The sequence below is a fragment of the Atractosteus spatula genome, chromosome 3, assembly GCF_055471065.1.
Source record: "Atractosteus spatula isolate fAtrSpa1 chromosome 3, fAtrSpa1.hap1, whole genome shotgun sequence".
NCBI classification, from domain to species: Eukaryota; Metazoa; Chordata; class Actinopteri; order Semionotiformes; family Lepisosteidae; genus Atractosteus; species Atractosteus spatula.
In genome coordinates, this window is record NC_142708.1 from 21799262 (window position 1) to 21818538 (window position 19277).

Genomic DNA, 19277 nt, shown 5'->3' on the forward strand with positions numbered 1-19277 from the left:
GCTTTACTGTCGTAGAGTCCTTGCTACTATGATCACATTGTGCTTGGCTTTAAGGTTTATTTATTTAAGGTTTCCTTTGATGTGGGATTGAAGTCCAGTAGACGAGCTGACGTCATATGCTGTGCTCTACTTTGCTACCCTCATATTCCCTAATTGGATTTCAGTTATTATCTGGGGAATGAGTGAATGAGGTGAAGCAGCCAAGATACCGAGGCTGTGATAGATGCATGCTTCCACGAGACGCTTGTAATACCTGTATGTATTTGTGGTTGTTCAAATGCAGATGAAAAAGAAAAGAAACCATAGGGTTTTCATGCCGTGACCTGCTGCAACAAGCCCTTGAAACAGCATTATCAGCCGTCTGAGGCCATTATATGAGATAGGAAAGAAGAGAACCACCTTCATGTTATTGATAAATTTAAATATATCTATTTAGTAGTTTATGTCACTTTATTTCATGTATTGGTTTCACAGACATTTTGTTCTATTCATTCAGACTTTGTTGGGACATTATTGTGAAGGCTAGGGATCTTTGTCACGTTTCTTAAGGGGGTCTTATGTTCCAAATTTGATATTAAAGCTCTTAATGGCTTTTTGAGAGGCAGCTGCTCTGTTATAAAATCATTGGACATTACAATTCTACACTAAGTGGGTTAATTAAAATGCCTATAGTTGTTTCAATAAGACAACATCCCACCTACAAACTGACACATTAGCCTCTGGCACAGGCTTATTGGCTGAGGATTTGTTTTCAAATCATTTTTAATCCTAACAGTTTTTTTTGCCTAGAGCTTGTTCTGCACTATGACTAAAAAGGCCTTAGGATGGGTATTGCCTTTTACTTGATGTGTTTGCTATTTTAAAGTAGTTTTTTTTTTGATGGAGTGTTTATGTGTTGTTTTTTATCCGGAGAACAGGGAAAACTGTTCTCAGAGCTTCCCCAGGGCCTTTAAAAAGCAGTCTTTCTAAAGCTCTGGAAAGGATCAGTCTATTTTCTGTTTTTATGGTACAAAATATGGTTATTATAAGATTAATTATAGTCTTAAGCCAGTGAACTACCTTTGGCTAATGTCTTTTAACATATTAATCTGAAAGGAAAAGCAACCAAACTGAACATTATACTGCAGGACTGTGACATTCATTTAATCTGACATGCCAGGCTCCCTAGACTGGCAGCAGCTCATCTTGCAAGATGAAAGCACTCGAGTCTGGTTTATGTTAACCAGAATTTGTTTATTGGTTACAAGGATTTTATTGAGTACTTAAGTGTTGAGGAGACTTGACACATTGTTTTACAAATTATTATAATGCAATTTTTGGATTGGATTCTCACAAAGTGCAAATGCTGTGCATATCCTGAATTGGGTGGTCACCATGGAAACTAGAGAACGCTAAACAAGACATGGCTTTGAGCTACTTGTATAATTGGTAAATTATTTATGTGTCTAAGATAATCCTTTCCCAGTCATAAGCTATAATTGCATTTAAAATATTATTCTCTTCTGTGATGTTTCTTTTTTCAGTTATTATAGGATATCATGTGATGCTTTTTTCTCCTCCTACTTCCATTTTTGAAAACAGGGTTGCAGTAGAGAAGCTTTAAGTTAAACATTAATTAACCAATGTCTAGAAAAGCCTGCTTTTATTAGTAATGTATATTTTAGATTTTCCAAACCCCCTGTATTATTATTAAACTTGTACCTTGTAGTTATCTTTTTTTATGTAACCAGGAAATTGAGTTGTTGATTTTCAGCACTCTTGAGCCAAAACAGACTCAATTTTAAATAAAACTCGTAATTCTAAAACCCCTTTAGCTAGTTTCCAAGACCACCCATCACTTATTATTTTCTGAATCACCACGCTGCCTCTATTCTAGCTTTTATTCAGCCAATCTAGTGTTTTGTTGATGATTGTTTCAGCTATTTAGCCAGTTAACGTGATTGTTTTTTGTGTTGCTGGGAAGAATAAATCTTCCTCCCAACATGCCTGTATCTTTTGTCTCACAGTTTTCCTCTGTTACCATCCTGGCCTTTCTTTCATTAGCTAGCTGGCTAAGACTCTACGCATGGAGGCATCAAGCTGCAGAATGCAGGTCCTTGGTGGGGTCAGGGTAAATATGGCACAGATATTTAAACTTGACACTTGAATGGCAGTGACGTGTGAATAGAGAGAGAAAAGATTGAGACAGAAAGAAAGGCATGGTGCTGAGATGCTTATAAAGCCTGATTGTTATATTTAAATAGAACAGGCCTAAGATGGACGTCCATTGTTTCCCATCCAGGTGGTCTTTTCTGAATAACATAAGCTATGTATAAGGACAGTTGGTACTACTGGGTAATGCATTACAGTCATATTAAGTATGAATTATGATGTCATAATTGAAAAAAAGAGAAAATACTTGTCAACACAGTCATATCTGCAAGTAATTTGTCATGTGCTATGCCACAATGAACTCTTTTAATAACTAACAGTCACATAAAAGTATCTTTACCACATATTTCCTTGTGCTTGTCAGTTTTGGTCTATGATGATAGAACTGCACTCACATTTTTTAAAATAAAGTATATTGTGTTACATAATGTCATGTATTTTGCTTTGGCTGACAGATAAACCAAAAGCAAGAGCTGAATTTTATGACAATAAAATAATAATAAACACTTGACTGGATTAGACTTTACCCTGGGGGTCTGTGTATTATAGCAATAACATCAGGGAGCCCTGTGGTGTTGAGATACGGAACATGAGTTCATTAAGTGACTTGGGACGAAAGAAAACGCCAAAACACTCATTAACTGGGGAGACCAGATTTACTAGCCAAATCATATTCAGGACTTTTCATTTGATTGCATTTTAATCTTACATTCAACTTCACATTTCATGGTTGGACGGGCAGCTATTTTACTGCCTGTATAAGAACACTGGTTGGGATTTGGTGCACTCGGCTAAACATCTGGTAAGACAAACTGAGTGTTTGAAAATACCACTAAAAGAGGTGTGAACAAGAGTAACACTGTATGCGTAACATTAATGCTATAATTTTGCATAAAGTTCCCTGTTATAAATTTGTATTTGTTTTGATACCTCATAAGCAGCAGATGGTATAGAAATGTACTACTAGATGCAATACAAATAGACAGAGAGAGATGGAAAATAGATATTCATTTTGGTGGTTATTCTCCAACTATTATGACTATTTAATGTGATTGTGATTGGCCCCACCCTTGGTTATGCACCAAATAAACTCACAATGGCCATAGTCATTAAGAGAGCTTTATTGCAGAGTTTGTAAAGATTTACAATAAAATAACTCCAAAGTGGCATCCCCATGATGGCCGCTAATCCCTAACCACTAAATAAACCATATGTGAGAGTGTGCCCTCCAGTACTGAACCAATCATATCATTAATCAACTAATAAGCACCCAGTGAGCCTATTTACAATTTTTCGAGGCCTTTTTGGCAGCCTTTAGTGAGAGGTACGTTGTTACAGCAGTCTCTGCCTTGGCTGGCATGAAATAGTGACTGTTCTAGATCTAGGTTTCCTCTCACATCTCACTTCTCTGTGAGAAATCGCACCTAATCGAAGGAGGAAATAGATTGAAGACATCTTCTTTGTCTTTGTCTTTCTCCTCTTTTTCTTATTATTTATAGGCGCCTTTATCTAAGTCAGTTTACAACATGCATGTGGAATTTACATGTTCTCATACAATACACTGTATGAAATATTAAATAATAGTTCTGTATATTATGTATATAAACTAGTAAAATAAGGCCAGTACAAGCAACAGTGAAGTTGTACCAGGAAAACTCAACAGTAATCTCCCAAAGAGTATTCAGACAGACACAGTGAGTAGGAGCAAGTAGCAAACATACTGCCAGTCCAAAAGTCAAAGACGCACGACTACGCAGACTATGACAGAGGGCCTAGAGTTCAGGGTTTAGGTTACTCATCTAAACACATGAGTCTGGTGCACTGAAAGGGTGTTCAGGGAGAGAGCAATTCTGATTACTATTCATAGTTCATTCCACTACTGAGGAGCAAGCGTGGAGAATGAATGGATTTGGAAAGTCAGAGAGTGAACAGGGGGTACAGAAAATCTACTGGAAAAGAAGGAACAATGTAGGAGAGAGAAGTGACTGAAGGAAGGTAGGAGGAGACAGCTAAGTAGATTTAGAGTTTTTAATCAAATGCTGGTTGAAATAGAGAATCAGCTATGCAGAACTGTCTTCTACTCACAAAGAAAAATGGGAGAACATTAATTACCTTTCTTTGAATGCATTTCACATACAGTATGCATATATTGTTTTCCAGTTTACAAGATCCACAACTACAGAACATCCTTTTCCTAATTTAAACCATGTGTGTATAATTGCTGAAAACCTGTAACAGTCAGGTAATCTGTAAAGTCATTGTGTATAGTTTTTTTAGCAAAGAAAGCACTGCATCAGCACAATGCAATGTTTATGATGGAAATTAACAACACTACATTTCTCTCTTGAATTAAAAGTAATTTAAAAATAATAAAAATGCCTAGCTGACCTGCAACTACCCTAGAGTGTTTCATTTCATATGAAAGAGATTATGTGATGAGATCATATCCCAAGTTTCTAATAATTTCATATACATGTAATGTTTTTCATGTTTATCTGCTAATCAGATGTTTTACATTATGTTTTATGGCAGGAGCAAATCTAACAGTTAAATATATGAGGTTTGGTGAGCAGGAGTACTATTATCCTGAAGCATTTCAGAGAGGCCTTATATTGTGAGATAAATTGGGAACATACTGTACCCCATGTTTTTTTTAAATTAGGCCATTTTATGCACTAACTAACATTTATAGTTCTAAGCTGCTCAGCTACGTTATATTATTTAATTACTGCTTTCTGAGGAATACGTGCTATTTCTGGTTTCAATCATTTCCCCTGCCACTGGCTGAAAAATTTAATTTTGAAACCTAGTACAGAAGAATTGAAGAAAAAAAATGCCCTTTTCACTTCTTAAAGCTTTTCAAATGAACTGGTGACAGTTTTTAGTGCCTCTCATGCACTAGTAAATGAGCACATAGATCTAAATTCCACCATCCCCAACAAGAGGCAGCTCTCTTGAGTGTTGTTCTCTGATTCATATTCTCCTGCGGTTGTAGCCTGGACTGCCAACTGAACTGAAATTCAGTGCCAATTCTGCTGGCAGTTTTGTAAAGTTGGTACCTATCCACACATGACCTAGACTGTTTTGACAGTGACAGTGCGTGGATCCTGCAGAAATGTTTTGTCCTAACTTCATTAAAGTACTTAAACTAGGAACTTCATCATTTTGCATCATTTAGTACATTACATTAACAGAAAATAATGTTCATAGTTCCACCGAAAATGACTAATGAACTAATGGTCTATTTGGCTTAATGAGATTGGGTCAAAAAAGAGTTCTGTCATCTTAACTTTATTTTCAAAAGTGAAACATTGTAGTATTAATAAAGTTATTTTCAATAAGTTAAATTACATTGTTTAAATGTATTTTTTCTAAGAATGAAAGCATTACTGCATAAACTGCCTTTTTTAAGGAGATCAGAAATGGCACATTTTGAGATCACTAAGTATCATGTGCCTAATGCTGGTATTTTATCATTTCTACCTTTCACGATTCGCAATAGCTTTAACATTTATCTTATTATAAAGAAAAAAAGTCACGCTGTCAAGTCCTTTTTTGTAACAGTATAAAGCGTAATGAAAGAAGTTGGTTGAAAAAGATCAAAATAACACTACAGAGCTTCCACTTAAATAGGAAAAACAGTTTTGCCTGAGTGTATAATTTGAGCTTCTGAACTGTTTATAACTGTTCATACTTTGCATGATAGTAAAGTGAAAAGTTTCAGTACAGTTGTAGTAATGATGTAGAGAAAGAGTTTAAACAAACATCTGTTTTTTTATATAGGAATCCAATCAGAGCATTAATTATTTAGTCACAGACCACGAAAATTGAATTGCCAGTCCACCCATTAATCATCCATAAAAACTGATCTGAAAACTCATTTTATAGCTGCCTCTTTTTTATTTGCACTGTTTGCCATTTAGCTAAAACTTTTATTCACTAACAATCCATTATTTTCTTTAATGACGCATTCGTAGAACAAGAGGTATGCACTGTATCTATTTCCTATATAGACTATACTGTATATGGGTTTCTTTTACCGTAAATGACACAAGACACAATAGCACAATGTCCAGCTGCTTTAAATCAGTAATGAGGTTGTTGTTCCCAACAAATTTCCACAAAGTGTTGTGATGAGTATTTTTAAATGAAACAAGCTGTAAATATTGCCACACAATAACAATTCAGGCAAAGTGTTTTTTTTATATGTCATAGAATTCCCATCAAGAAGTAGGAAAAACCACAAAGTTGAAAAAAAAGTCTTCTGATATATAGGCATTAATGCCTGTGATATTTAATTTAAAAGTCATAATTTTTCTGTAAACTAGATTGCTGTTCAGAGTGTCAGGTTACAAGACATTGTGTCATAGGTTATGTACACTGTTATTCACCAGTGTACAGCATCATAGTGCTTTACAATACATTGGAAAGTCATATATATATCACATTACTTATGTTTTCCTTGCCTCTAATCTTTAAATTCTTTGGTAGACTGCAGTAAAACCATTATGTTCACCCCACAAATGTTAGTGCTGTCGTGTTATTTTTTCATCTGTTTATAAAAGGTTTTTCTCATTCTTTTTAAGCCTTCCTGCTGACATAATGGAATATTCTCATTTAGTCTTTATCTTGACAAATTGGATTTTTAAGTTCTTTATTGTAAATTTTAGTTAATCAAAACATATGTCAGTTTTTCTGAATTAACTTTACATCTTTATTAGAAGCTGTTGTATTTCTATAGTAGTGCTAGGAACAAATTATAATAGCATGAACCTTATTTAATGCAAAGTATTTTAAGAATGGAATGCTCTGGACTATTTTATTTATGTCCTTTTAGGTCCTAATTTCTGATTAAAGACCCTAATTCCTCACAAATTGAAACAGCAATTAGGCTTGCCTAGGTCCCCACTGAGATTGAGCATTCTAAAACCAATTTGCATTGTTAATTTCTGCCATTGCTCTTAAAAAGGCATACTTTATTTAAAAAATGTTTTTGGACACAATGCTGCAAGTTCATATTTTCACCCTCAAAATGACAAATTTTAAAAATAATTTAAACCTACAATATGATGTGAAATTGGGAATTTTTAGATTTTTCTTGGTCGGTACTTGGGATTACAAATGTGCATGAACCTGATTTGTAAAACAACTGTGAAAGTGACCGCTAAACTAAATTACAAAATTATATTCTGTGAACACTAGATAAATTGATTTGATGTGCTAGTACTATTCTTTCATTGGTTTTACTAGATTTTTTAAGCATTTGTTGTCCTTTATTTTGGGATAATAGTACATAAGAGTACATATTAAGCCATAACTCAGTTTTTACTGTTTTCAAGAACTAATCCTTCTATTAGGAAGGAGTTTCCGAAGGAAATTCACTTGCCTCAAAAAGAGATTTCTATGGCTATGCTGGATAACCTAGGTTTTCTACGTCTTGTTAAAGCAGCAGCACCTAACGAACAGAGGGAAGGTGATCTAGTTAGCCTGTGACCAGCTGGTTTAAGAGCTGAGTTAGAATGAAAACTCATAGCCACTCTAGGCCTCCAGGACCAGATCAGACAGCCCTGACCTGAGCTGTATACTATATGAAGCAGCTAAATTAAATGAAAAACAAAACACAGTACTTAAGTATGTTCAATGACTTAATCTTTGGTATCCTTAACAGAAACCCGTTAATTTTCTATGAATTGGCTTCATTACTCTGCTCTCCTCCCCACTGATAGCATCATCCAGGTGGATGCTGCACATTGGTGGTGGTGGTGGAGAGGAGTCCCCATTACCTGTAAAGCGCTTTGAGTGGAGTGTCCAGAAAAGCGCTATATAAGTGTAAGCAATTATTATTATTATAATTTTGTATTATTAGTTTTTACCAGCCCGTGCAGTTGCTGAGTGAGTTGCAGTAAGGGAGGAGTGAAGGCTGATCACTATACACTGTGCTGATAGACTGTAGTCTGGGCATCTCTGCTTCAGGCCTGGGCTGCCGCATTAGATAAGTGTCAGTGTGATTCCCCAGGCAGCAGGGCACCACGGCGAAGTGCCAGGTGGGCTTTATACAGCCAGGCTTCTCCCGGCTTTCAGGATAACAGAGACTCCTGTGTCCTGCCAGCGGCCGAGAGTGACGTCAACATCATCTAATCTCTGGCATTAACTCCCCTGTAAGGCACTGTGTCAAGTGACAGAAGACTCTGACAGGTGCGAGCATCAGAGGAGCACGTCTTCTGGTCCTCTCTCGCCCTGTGCATTGCAGGTGCTGTAGCTATTAAACCAAGTAGACAGACTTTGTTCATTCCAGGAAATGTTGGGAGATTCCAAATTTTTCCAAAAGCAAAGTTCAATACTAGGCAAAAACGTGGCAGATTACTTTTCATCTAGATGAGTGTAGTGTTTTCCATGCATTTTAGTATAACCATAAACTGTGTACATAAGATAGGAATCACTTAGATCTTAGAAGGTAATTTTGAAAATTGCTCAATTATTTTGCCCTCTAGGCAAAATGAGAAAGCAGGAGAAGGGCAAACAGAATCTTAGGATATATGATTAAAATTGAAGAATGGAAGTCAAGGGGTGTTACGTTAAAATTTATAATGGGTATGTGAAAAGATATTTCTGCTTCAAAGAGAATAGACCAGATACATTCCCAGGCATGCCTCTAAGCTACTAGAGAAGACTATGAGGTGACTTGATTATAGTATTCCAGATCCTCAAAGGCTTTGACTTCTTCACAGTCAGCAATGACAAAAACCAGATGACACTATGGAGAAGTGCATTAAGAACTCAGATCAGACGGGATGTTTTGCACAAAGGGTTGTGGGAGAACAAGCTAGCCAGCGTGTTGTGGAATCTGACACCCTGGCTTCTTTCAAGAAGTGACTGGATGAGATCCTCAGATCACTTAACTGGTAGTAACCAAACAAGCTAGAAGGATCAAATGGCCTGTTTGTAACCCTTGTTATGTTCTTATATGCTGATGTTTTGTCTCTTACATTTAGAGAGCATATGTACCAAGCATATGTACCAGTCATTTGACAAAAGTGAAGAAAAAATACAGAATACAAAACAGAAAACACAGCAACATTGACTTCTACTATGGATGTCGAAAGTTATTTTAAAGTGGTTTCTGACAGGATGAAAAGTTCCCATTCATCATTTTGATGATAAATTCCTATGTGTCTTTCCAGGAACACCTTCTTAGCATTTTTATACCACTGAGAATTTACATTCCATTTCTGTATAGTCCAAAATGTCACAAAATGCTAGTACATAGTGTATAAAAAGAGAGAATCTGTAATATGTTTGGTGGACTGTTGTGCTGATGCTGCACTTTCTTTCCTGACAGAACACTCAGAAAGTGTTTTTGGAATTCAACCACAAGGAACTTCTTGAATTTTACGATAAGGTTAGTGAAGTTTTTAATTTTTATTTTATTTATTTTTATTTTTTTTAAATCTACCTCTCTGTCTATATTGTTTAATATAATATATTGTTATTTTTTATCTCACAGCTAGAGACCATTCAAGCACAGCTGGACTCCCTCACATGATGCCATTGAATTTGATCTCCTCCCGTCATTCCTGTGTCTGATGTTATTAATGGATGACAGTGCACTTGGAATAATATACACATGGAGTTTAACCTTTTTCAAAACTAATTAAAGCAAAGCAGTTTTTTTCCAGAATAAGAGATTGAATGTTTCCCTCCTTCTTACACTAAAGTCTATTTTTCATAATTTCATTTAGTTCAAGGGGCACAGCTGTTCCATTTTTTAAAATTAGCTGAATGAGTTTTATTTACTGGATTATTTTTGTTTATATTTTATGCTTACTACAGTATGTTATGAATTGCTTTTTTCATATTCAATTAAGAAGAAAAACAAAGTACAATCAATCATTTTTTTTTATTTAAACTGTAGAAAACTAACCAGCACAGTGCCATTTTTCACTACATCACAAACCTAGACTTTCACTGTAGGCTACTGCATTTGATATGGATTTTTTTGTCCATGTACATTACTATAAGAGCTGTAAAGAAGTTCAGTAATGCTTTGCTGGATGCCAGCCAGGTTTTGAAAGGTGCATGGTATTTGTACAGTATTTGTCTTGACATTAGTTCATACCCAAGACTATTCTTTGCAGTTTGTTAAATCGAGCCAAAATGCATTTCAACAAATTATTTATCGTGTGTATTCAAAGGCTTAAACGAGTAGAAGTAAAAACATCTAATTTTTCTCTCATTATTTGACTGCTTAGTGTATATAGTTCTCTAAATTGGATGTTAATCACCCATATAAGAAGAACCATGGCAGAAATTCAGAATCCCAAGTAACAGTATATTTTAGTTTTTAAATCTGCTACATCTGTAATAAATTGGCATTGTAAACCAATTCTTGGTACATTCTTATGTGGTTGAGGTGAGAAATGTTATTTTGTTTGAAGTGCTGTGTATCTTGAGACAGGAGAGACTCCTAATAATTCAGGACCTGACTGCAGCAATGTACACTTGAAACCAGAGACTAGTTCACATTTAATAAGTGCTTGATTTAAAATCAGTTAGGAAAGTTACTGAGACTGATGTGGTTATTTAAGGAACCAGGCGCCCAGCAATATTTTGTCTCACTGCAGTATACATTAAAATAATTTTAATCTATTTGTTTTTCATGTAATTTTGTTTTTTCTACAAATTACTCAATGCTAAATGTAGAACTTGGTGACGGCAATGAGGTGTTAAGTACTAATATGAAAGCGTGAATATAATGTGCATGTCAGTGACTATATCTTATAATTACTGTGCCTGGCTATACATGACTTTATATGAAAAAAACTCAGAAGTCATAACATGAAGAAAGTATTCTGTTAGGCGCTATGCATAACAGATGGTAGTTTGTAGATAAGAAGACGTTATGCTGTTTGCTTCCCATGGAGCACCAGTAACACAGACAGAAATAACACTGAGACTGATCTGTCACTGAATTAAAGGAGGCCAAGGAAACATTATTTTTATATGAGAAAGCAACATCTCGGTTTGTGAAAAAAATAATTAGATCTACAGAAGTGTGGAGGATTTTCAAAAAGCTGCGTCTCTGAGGAAAAACAATACCAATAAAACAAAAGCAATGTACATAAACAAATCAGTGATGTTGCATTAAGCACTTTTTAAACTTAAATGAAAACAAAAACCACTGGATTGTCACGTATTCTAAGTAAATCTGAATGATGATTATGGTTAGGTAAAAAAAACTTTCAGCGAGTTGCAATTTGATGTAAGTGTACAATGTTGTTGTAGGTGCTTAGTTTCCTTTTTGCAAATGCGATTATTTTAGACATATACTGTAGTTTAAAAATAAGTTTGTGAATTGAAAATCAGTGTAGTTCTCAGTTTATGTGATCTTCATTTGTGAATTTTTGGTTGACATTGTTCAAGTTTATATTGCACTTCTTAATTTAGGATGGACATGTTCTCACTTTAAAGCTCTTGGGTGAGGCCTGTGACAATGACCTTGCTGTAGTGTTTTTTAGATGGTATATGACTACATATACCCATTTACTACTGTACACGCTGGTATGAAAAGTGTTGTTAAGGTGACACGTACTGTACCTGGGCAGTCGTTACCGGTCTTCACCCAGCCAGTTTTTCTCCCATTGTCTCATGCTTCATAAGACTTTTCATAAGGCTTTTTTTTGTCTTAGTCAATTTATGCTGTATAAAATCTAAAATAAAATCAATTAAATTCTAAAACAATGTACATTCCTGAGTGATAAATCTTTGAAAATTCACACCGACAATTTGTGACCTGAAATGTGATTAAAGTCATTTAATAAAACGTCAGAAACAAAACTGTCATCCTTAACACTCTCAATAAAGATAAAAAAAATAAAAAAGTCTACTATTTTTGTCTGAAACTATAAAAAAGAAAAAAATGTGTTGCTTACAAGACTTTAAAATAAATGGTATTTAAAAAGCTTACTGAGAGTGAAAGGACCTCAGATAGTTGCACAGTCCAGATGGTCTATAAGCTCATGACTCTTGCATTTTCCACACTGCTCACTACCCTCCACTAACAACAGTCTTCCCTTCAATTTTTACACAAATCTGAGAAACATGAGTAATCATTGAGTTTAAAAATGACTCTAATTACAACTACATAAGCATTTTACATTAATTAATTCCTGTAATTGAGTTTAAGTCTAGGAAGGGACCCACAATGCATGCCCCTTATTTCCATGCGTTTTTATTGCAATTTTCTTACACAGCATTTTTTTAGGAATGCATCTGCAGCATAAAGCAAGAACTGACTTCTAGTGTTTTGCCCTTTTTCTAGCAATATGATTTTGAAGTATGCAGTATATACTGAAGGATTCATTACATAAGATATTCATCCCAGCAGTACGTACTTTATGATACATCCCAGGGGAATGTATGGGGAAACAGTGTTTTAAAGCAGAATTAATTTGCTGGCACGCATATACTGTACTTAATGTGAAAAGGGTGGACCATTAATGTTGTCACATTTGTCTTTTTTCTCATTGTAACGTAACAACCTAATTAACATTTTCTGACAGTTCCATTAAATAAATTAGTCATAATTAAGGGCGCATTGTTGTTGGTTTCCTCAATGTTTTTTTCCTTTTTTCCCCATTTAAATTGTCTACAAACCACAGAGTTGTAACTCTAAGAACTCTTTTGCCTTTTAATGCTGTTTTTTTTTCTAGGAGACGTCTGACTCCAGACAGGAAACTCTTAAACCTGTCATGAAGTCCCACTGATCAAGGACCATATATGGCTGTGCAGGAATTTCTGTGCATGTCCATGGGGCTTTATTTTGATTCCTCTGATGCCATAGTGACCTCCCTGGGGTATAATGAAGTTGAGTTAGCACAACAGTGGTTAAAACCCACTGTTGTAAACATTTGAATAATGTAGAAAACACTCGTGTTTGTACTGCATAGGTGATAGCTCTGACTCTGTCTTCTCTTTGGCCTTAGTCTACATACAGTACTACTAATGGTCATGGGATGGCTCAGGAAAGTCTAAAGCAGCCAGCCATAACACAGGCATTGCTGTCCCTTGAGGCCACAACACCAAGGACTTTGACAGATCCTGTTTCATCAACCTACATTTGGTTGGGACTCACATTTTTGCCCCAAGCAGTACCTCTACATTTATGAATTCTCTAGGTTAAACCATACAGTTTCTTCATGCCTGAAATGCCCAGAAAGCTTCATATCATTTTTTAAATGTCTGGATATTATAGCTGTTGTGGCTAGAGACAGTCTGTGCCTGTATCAGTCCACTGAATACCCTAATAGTCAGAAGTACTGGGAATGTCTGCTGAGTTCTTCCTCTTCAGGGTTTTGCATCAGAATGGTATGAATTGAATTCTGATGCTCTGCAGATGTTCAGCAGGGCTACTCTTGGATAATCTCCAAGAAAGTTTCCTGCCTGCCTGTATGAAACAGAAATGCACCTCATACTAAGTTAGTACCCTTAAAGTAGCTTAGGTTTGAAACTTGTGGTAGGAAAAGAAGTGTTTACAAGATATCAAGATAGCAAAAAAGAAAACACCGCTTTCCGTACCCAGACAGAATTACCTTTGGTGTACATTGTACTAAGTGGGCAAATGTTTAACTCAAGCATTGAAACCCTTCAGTATCCACTTCAAAAATATGCTTTTGGTTTAGCTAGCATCTACAAAAAACTTTAAATAGACCTCTACCAAGACAAAAAATATTTAATAGATTAAAATGCCTGTATAAATGTCCAGTTTTTACCATAAAGATTTTCTATGTAAGAATAAAAGTCTATTGTGATTCCAGTTTTGTGCTGCTTTAGCTCATAGGGAACATGACTGATAACACAGATGGTAGTCTGTGGGAGTCATCTTTAGAATTTACAGGAAGTATTTCTCCTCTGACGATCCAAATAGCACCATAGTCTGAGATCACCAGCCCCGAGCTACAGTACCATCCTATTTCTCAGGCTGTGAAATGTGACAGTTTTAGGCCAGCATAATAGAAGGATTACTGTGAGTCTTCAGTTACAAATGACCCTATGTAATCCATTCTCTAATTTCAAGAACTTCTTTGAAGTACACCTAGTAACTGAACACCTTGTAAAATATGTACATGGGGGAACTCCAGCTAGCACATAGACCTTTTTTTCTGGAAAATTTACCAGCTTATGAAATGTATATAAGGAAGTGTCACTGAAGATAGAATTACACTTAAATCTTACCCAGAAAGGCCATCCAGATGGCTCATTAAAGTAAATTGATCCACTCATCTTAATGGTTTTCAGGCATCTAGGATTTTGTTACATTATTGTTTTACTAGTCTTTAATAGGCATTTTTCAACATGTATACATTTTTGTTGATTTAATATATTTAAATAGCTTCTATTGATATGAAAACAAATTTAAGGTCCCACTTAGATCAGTAGGAGTGTTTATAAAAGAGTGTTGATTACAAAATAAAGAACTTGTTAGGTATCTCCTTTCCTGTACAATTATATTGACAACTTAAACCCTCCAACTGTTTAACACCATGAACTGTTTTGAAAATGTTTGATTCGATAGATGAGGAGAATATAATTATGATTATGATACATCAGAAGACAGTGTCGGAGAGGGGATTGGGATTTAGGAAAACAATCTCAGGACTAGTAGCAGTTAATTTTTGTATCAGATTTCAAGATGTAATTGATATTGTGATGCTAGGGAATAGAGGTAGTTAATTAACACTTTGTAAAAAAAAAATAGAAATTTTGAGCCTCCCCTGTGGCTCAACTGGTAAGAAAAAGGTGCTTAACCATGTGCTGGTTGAGAAGAAGTGCTGCAAGACAGGAAGACAGCTATTTGAAATTGGGTGAGTAGAACAAAAAAAAACAGCCATTCTAAGATTTAGAAAACTCTTCCATTGTCACAGGGCTCGTGGATCACCTCACTTGAAAATTTGATAACGTGGTTAAGAAATGATGGAAGATCAATTTGTTATAAAAGAATTGCACAGGTTTAACAAGAAAAGATTGCTAAGAAGAGGACTATTTATCATTCCTAGTAGAATTCTACAAAAAGCTGTTTCTTGCTTGTGTAACTGACAATTAACAGGATCAGAATAGCTGGAAGTGCTGGGTTTATAAGGTGCAGCAGTGAAGTGGATGAGAACAGCTGTCAGTTGAGTACATGTGCCTTAGAAAGAAAGCCAAAATTCTGTTACTATGGCAATATAAATTTCCAAAATGACGTGTAAGGCTATACCCTAAGCAACGATAAAAGCTTTTCTCAGATTTTAGAGTGTAATCCAGCTTCACTCACCCAAGTATGTTACAATGCATCAAAGAGCCCCAAAAAGATTTTTTGCATCTCCAGGTTCTCCACTTTGACCTCAGTGAGTGCACATCCTTTTAATCTTTGATGTGAGGCCCATATTTAATCCTATTCATCTACCTCTCGCCACACAGGGCAACAAAGTATGACCTGCTCTCACAAGAAATATGGACAGGTAAGTTAAAATACTGCACACTATGAAAGAAATATAATTGGAAAGTAATGAATGCCCTGACTTGGAAAGGTTAATGCGAAAGGTTTATTCTGCCCTAATATTACTACATTCATGAGTCTGATTCATTACCTGGTGAACATTTTTAAGATCTGTCCAGTATACATAAGTGATTGTTTTAAATTAATTTCTTGGAAATTAACAGATAATTATTCTTTCATTCATTTTCTTACCATTTTATCCAATACAATCGAGGGTGAGCCTGAGCCTATCCTGACAAGCTACTGGCGCAAGGCAGGATACACCCTAGATTGGATGCCTGCCAATTGCAACACCAGATTGTAACACTTTTGTAACTGATACTGAAGCACTAACTGACCTAGATTTTAGGTATATCTCACCCAGAGAAATTGAGGTAAAATTGTCCAGTTTCCTTATATGTCCAGCTCAATTCATACCTGGGTATCTGGAACAGCTGATGTTAGTTACTTGATACAAGAATGAAGTGGTGCAGTGGCTCTGTGGCTAAGGATCTGCACCTGTGGCTAGAAGGTTGCCAGTTCGTATCCCATGGCCGGCAGAGGAATCCTACTCCGTTGGACCCCTGAGCATGGCCCTTAGCCCCCAGCTGATCCTGGGGCACTGTATAAATGGCTGACCCCATGCTTTGACCCCAAGCTTCTCTCCCTGTCAGTGTGTCTCATGGAGAGCAAGTTGGGGTATGCGAAAAGACAAATTCTTAATGCAAGATATTGTATATGGCTAATAAAGGGATCTCTTCTCTCTAATAAAGCTCTATTGGCCAATCTCCTCTTGACCTCCTCCACTCCCAAGGCTTTGGTGAAAGGAAACAGCTACATCACCTTTGGACTGAAAATAGCACTATTACCATTTTCCCTTTCCCAGGAGAGGTCAACAACTCAATGTGTCTGTTTTAAACAAAAAGAAAGTGTCACAACAGATGGTGCTACAGGATGACCTTGAAACTACATTTGTTTATGCTGTTTCAAGATCACCTAATAGTGCAAACTTTTTTTAACTGACTACTAAGTGGATTTTCTTATCCATTCATACATTTTCATACTAGTTTATCCAATACAGGGTTGAGGGGGAACCCGAGATTAACCCTGGCAGGATACAAGGCAGGATATACCCTGGATGTAAGGCCAGTCCATCGCAGGGCAGACAGACACAAACACAGATAGAGTATGCACACACTCACACTTAGGGTCAGTTTTTCCTAGGAATCAACCTACCACCATTGGATTGTGGGAGGAAACTGGACCACGAGGACACAATCTGTGTTAACAATGGGAGAGAATGTACAAACTCCACACAAGTATAGTAGCACCTCAAGATTTGTACCCAGGGTGCCAGCACTGTGAGGCAGCAATGATAACCACTGTGCTACTGGACTTCTTTATTTATATAATCTACAGATTGGGTTTCTTAAAATCCACGATACAGTTTATTTCACTAGTGCACTGACTACATATTTTTCTAGGCTAGTATATCATTAGCATACTCAAATCTATTTGAAAATTAGAATACAATCCAAAATGCATTATTTTTTATAATCATGGAGACAGCTGGAAATAAGACAGCACTATATAACGGATGTATCCTTTGCAGTTTATACAGCCAATGTAAAGTTATATAACAGACACTGTCCACTACCTATGATTTATTTTTGCAATGCTCTGGGTCTGAAAATGGTGTGTTTATTTAGTCCTTGACCTCTTTTTTGCTTGTCAAATTCTGTTTGAAAAGACCCATAAAACTGAGCAGCCTTGATTAATATTCATGAAAAGAATAATTCAAAAATAGGAATAAAAATAAGAAAAAGTGTAAATTATTGCTTTTTAGAACTCGTTTCCACTTTTCCTTGTCCACAGAACGTGCACTTAAAGGCTATTTTCAGCACTTGCAGTATCATTACTGCTAATCCTGTTTTACAAACCTCTGCACCTTGGCCTCCCAGGAGAAATTACCGCTGCCTGTGTCTCTTCTCCATCTGTTTATGCATGAAAACACTATTGCAATATACAGTACTCCTTTGTCTTAAAGAAAAGGATCTGATTTTAAGATTTTAAAATTGCTTTATGTCACATTTCATTATTTAGAGCTGCAGCTTTACACAGGTTATATGCTTTCTTTTATCTAAAGTTGTGCTCATTTTGTTTTATTTGAATATCTTTATAGATCTAAAACTCTTATATTTTATAGGCTGAACCGATATTATTTTTATATTCTTTTATCATTTGAACCTGAAGGCTTAAGACATACAAGTCTTTCATTAGCTGTGCATTTCCCCTGTTCTTTAAAAATGTATGATTAATTGTCAGACTGCCTATATGTTCTTTTCTTAGTTTCAGTTTGTTCATCTAAAATGTGCTCTAGGTGATGCCTGTAAAGGCACTGTTGGAATGATCATTGGCTATAATTATAGTGCATTTTATTAACTTAAGGGAAGTCATAAACCCCCTTTTATAGTTTCTGCTGAAAGCCTGTTTGTTGAGTTCTCAGAACCTGCTTTATTTTGTAGAAAGGCAGTGCAGAACATCTGACTGAATGTACATGTAATATGAATCAGTACAAAGCTTTGATTAGGAAGGTATGCAATGTATGTGCCATCGTATGTCTTCAGGTATGTGCTAATGGGATTAAGTGGCTGAGGGTGCCAATGCCCAGAGCTGTAGAGCACAGTTTATTGTAGCACGTTGGTGGGAAAATTCATGAAACAGGCTGACTTGTAAAAAGCATTGTTTGCCATTTGTCTTCAGAGGGTTAAAGTAAATGTATGTGAACAAAAATTTATCTTCTAAAATCTAACCTCTTACTTTCTTTTTTTAATAAGTACAGTCATTTAAATTTACTAGATTTTTAAATATGTTATTCCTCAGAATCTACCAATTAAAAAAACATTATGAATGGTATCAAGCAATGTTCAGTTTTGGGACACGTTTTCATTACATCACACTCCAATGGTTTTACAAGTCATTCTCCGCCATCATGTAATTTAAATACAGTACAGCAAATTCTCTGATATTGCAGAAATCGTTTAAGCAGTGATTGCTCTGAAGTGATTTTGACATACAGTAACCAGTAAAATATTGATATTTATGAGGCATGTTTGTATGTTTAAAAGGAAAAAGGAAGCTGCTCTGTCTGATATTACCGAAAATCTTTTTAAGTAGTGATTTTGACATAACGAGTAGAATATTGATTTTTGAGGTATTTTATGTATGTTTAAAAGGAATAGGAAACCTGCCAAGTATAACTTTTTTTGCTTTTTCTTTGTTATGTGAGTCAAATGAAAGTCAATGGTTTAGAACTTGTATTTTTTGCGCTTGTTTTACTTATTTATTTTAGTGCAGCTTCCATCTGCAGAAGAGGAGATATCCCCTGGGGAACATTGATCTGTTCCAGTGAGCAGTGCTGCCTTGAAGGTTTCTCCAGATACTGCATTGTGTGGTGCTGATCTGAGACATGCAGTCCAGCTGCTCTAATGGAAAATAGGGTTTATCCTGGTCGGTCTAAGGTTGAAGAATTTTTATTTATGGTTCGCCACATTTCTGAATGAGATATCTCCTCAAATTCAAATGAATGCAACTTCTCTCAGTATGCTTAGAA

General features: G+C 35.8%; 1 protein-coding gene across 1 annotated transcript in view; it reads left to right on the forward strand.

The window, feature by feature from the left end:
* commd10 (COMM domain containing 10) overlaps positions 1–11971 on the forward strand; it is a 75446-nt gene extending 63475 nt beyond the window's left edge. Inside the window, exons 6-7 of the mRNA XM_088910627.1 lie at positions 9491–9550; positions 9656–11971. Coding sequence (XP_088766753.1) covers positions 9491–9550; positions 9656–9694 — 99 coding nt within the window. The 3' untranslated portion in view covers positions 9695–11971. The remainder of the gene's footprint in view (positions 1–9490; positions 9551–9655) is intronic.
* The last annotated feature ends 7306 nt before the right edge of the window (positions 11972–19277 follow it).